The sequence below is a fragment of the Lepisma saccharinum genome, chromosome 3 (genome assembly GCF_977018435.1).
Source record: "Lepisma saccharinum chromosome 3, izLepSacc3.1, whole genome shotgun sequence".
Lineage (NCBI taxonomy): Eukaryota > Metazoa > Arthropoda > Insecta > Zygentoma > Lepismatidae > Lepisma > Lepisma saccharinum.
Window position 1 is genome coordinate 131,778,990 of NC_139231.1, and position 2,648 is coordinate 131,781,637.

Below are 2,648 nucleotides of genomic sequence, written 5' to 3' on the forward strand. Positions count from 1 at the left end.
CGCCACTCGTTGGCCTGCAAGAAGCAGGTTGAAGAGAGCTTGACTTTTGGATGCTCCTCAGATCACCTCTTACTCACCCATTAACCGAAAATTAAAATACCTCGTTAGTGCAGGAGCCAGTGTATCGTGCTCCGCAAAGCTTCTTTCGCGTATTTAATCCTGTCATCAATTTTTGTTGTGACCATCAACTTATCGGGGCAGAAATCGGTGTAATATAGGTAGCTAAGCAGACTACCTTCAACAAGACGTATTTTTATTTATAAACGAGTGTCAGGTAATACTGTAATCCTCACTTATTTTTGTTAATATTTTTGTGTTATTTTTCTTTCCATTGTTGACAATTTCAGCGTAAAATGGCCACTTGTGCTGTATCTGAAATTTTCTCAATAAATGGATCAGATAGTTTAGCAACAATAGATCAGACAGGTTGAGTCGAAGCTGCACATGGAAGATTTCAGCAAACAACTCCGTATCTCCTCCACGAGGAGTGTCGACTATCAACTTGTGGTCGTCTCCAGTGGAACGTACGGCTGGCACCACTCGTCCTTGTCCACGGAGAACAATATTGAAAGCGGGCCGAGATTTAAGGGGAAGGTAAGCGGACAAGATCAAAAAGACTACCTCGTAAATCCCAATTACTGGATGGAACTTCGGACCATTCCCAGCCAAAACAACGCGTCTCTCTTTGCTTAAGTAGGAGTTATTGCTTGTTGGCAATGACACCGCCTTCCAGAAGAAACTAATAGCTTCAGAAGCTTTCCATTTTGACTTAAATTGAAGTTGATTCGTGGCAGGAAATGAATGCAACCGTTGATTAGAAATATGGTGATTGATTTGTCATCAACTCCAATTCTGTTTAAATTAAATTGAGTACAAAAATACTCAGACATAAATACGTAAATTTGAGAAATTATTTCAAGAGATCGGGTCATGATGATACATTTCGTCCAATCTGCAATCCAGGCTCTTTCAGCTTTACAAGATCAAGGTCACAACTGCTCCCTCTAGCTCGAAAGACGTCACCAAACTTGCACCTGAATGAAAGGAACGAGGTCGTGACCACCGAGTACATTGTCGTAAAGTCGCGAATCACCGAAGGATCATCGACAAACATGGCCCACGACGTCTGCGCTTCCTACATAATTCGTCCAGTCTGCTCGTCTTCACCCACTGACGTAGCGTGAACAATCATGATGGCATGTTAATCCTCAACGGAGAACATGCTTCTGGCGATGTAACCACACGGCAATCTGGCAGATTTATCTTTGGAAGGAGTACTAACTTCACGGTGAGAGTGACGCCTTGTTGAACTCGGGCACGAAAAGTACTCATCACCGGCGGGGGTACAAATTGCACCGAAGTGGTCGACCTTCGTTCCGGATTTCATTTTTCTCGGCGGTGGAGCTGACAAGAAGTGGGCGTCACAGTGACACTACTTGAAAGGGCCACACGCAGAAGACCATCTAGAAATACTTCCACACTTATACTTCCAAGGCAATATCCGATGCTGAAAACAGGCCTTCCTAGTTGATTTTATTACCCAATGGGAAGTGAATATTTCTTTATAGACAATATAAATGTAACTAGTTTCATTCCTGAGATAGTGCAGTAAAAAATAATAAACTCCAAAGTAATACATTTAAAATTTGCAATTAGCACATAATAAGAACAAAAGATATGAGAATGTGTTTGGAAAGTTACTTTTAACAGTAACTATGTTTGCATTACTAACTTTTACAGTTACTTTATTCTACAAAACCCATTTAACACATTTCGTGCATGAATTTCGAGCGGGCTGTTCTTTCATTAATGATTATTCAAAATTTACATTAATCTTAATTAAATCATTATAAACCTGATATATTTTCTGATATATTTTCAAATATAATAAATATAGGTTAATCAATCAATTCAAAGCAATTCCGTATATTTGGAAGTGGACAATGTAATGTAATTAAATTTTGTGCGAGAGTATCGTCAAGTTATCACTGCTCTCTCTAGAATTTTCATTAAGGGAAGATGAGACGAAATCTTTGCAAGTTAGGTCTCGACCTCTTGTTGCACGAGCTCCATGTACTGACAATGTGGTTCTGTTGCAGAGCGATGAGCCGCCGAAGGCCGTGAAGCTAACGTCGAGGGAGCGACGGTTCATCAAGTTTGCGTCGGTTGAGTTCGACGGCCAGCTGTACATGACGCCACAGGACTTCTTGGAATCCGTTGTGGAGGCTGAACCCAGGCGTAAGTTATCACTCCATTTCTTAAAGTGCAAGTTATGCTTTTGAAGATTTTCTATGTGAACGTTTGCCAATGTTCCAGGAAGTGTACCGAAACGGAACTAAATTGAATAAAATCTCATCCTCGGCTCGGATACACAAACACACACACGCACAGGGTAATCCAGTAAAAGTGTGCAAAAAGGAAACACGAAATAGGTGATGCACCACCTAACGGTTGGAGATAGGGAACCTAGAGTCGGAGATCCTGGTTCAGTTGATTGATTGAATTGTGGGTGATTTGAGGAAGTCCACGTTTATGTGCACAGTAAGGCTAATGCGGGACTGACCTACAGAGTATTAAAGTTGGGATCCATATTATGACCTGGTGTTTTTGCGAGATCACATTAACAGGCAAATCTACAAGTGATTCCA

At 41.1% G+C, this 2,648-nt stretch overlaps 1 protein-coding gene across 1 annotated transcript in view; it reads left to right on the top strand.

Annotated features, from left to right (window-relative positions):
- The first annotated feature begins 444 nt into the window (after positions 1–444).
- MICU3 (Mitochondrial calcium uptake 3) overlaps positions 445–2,648 on the top strand; it is a 66,999-nt gene continuing 64,795 nt past the window's right edge. Inside the window, exons 1-2 of the mRNA XM_083119750.1 lie at positions 445–594; positions 2,100–2,238. Coding sequence (XP_082975876.1) covers positions 445–594; positions 2,100–2,238 — 289 coding nt within the window. The remainder of the gene's footprint in view (positions 595–2,099; positions 2,239–2,648) is intronic.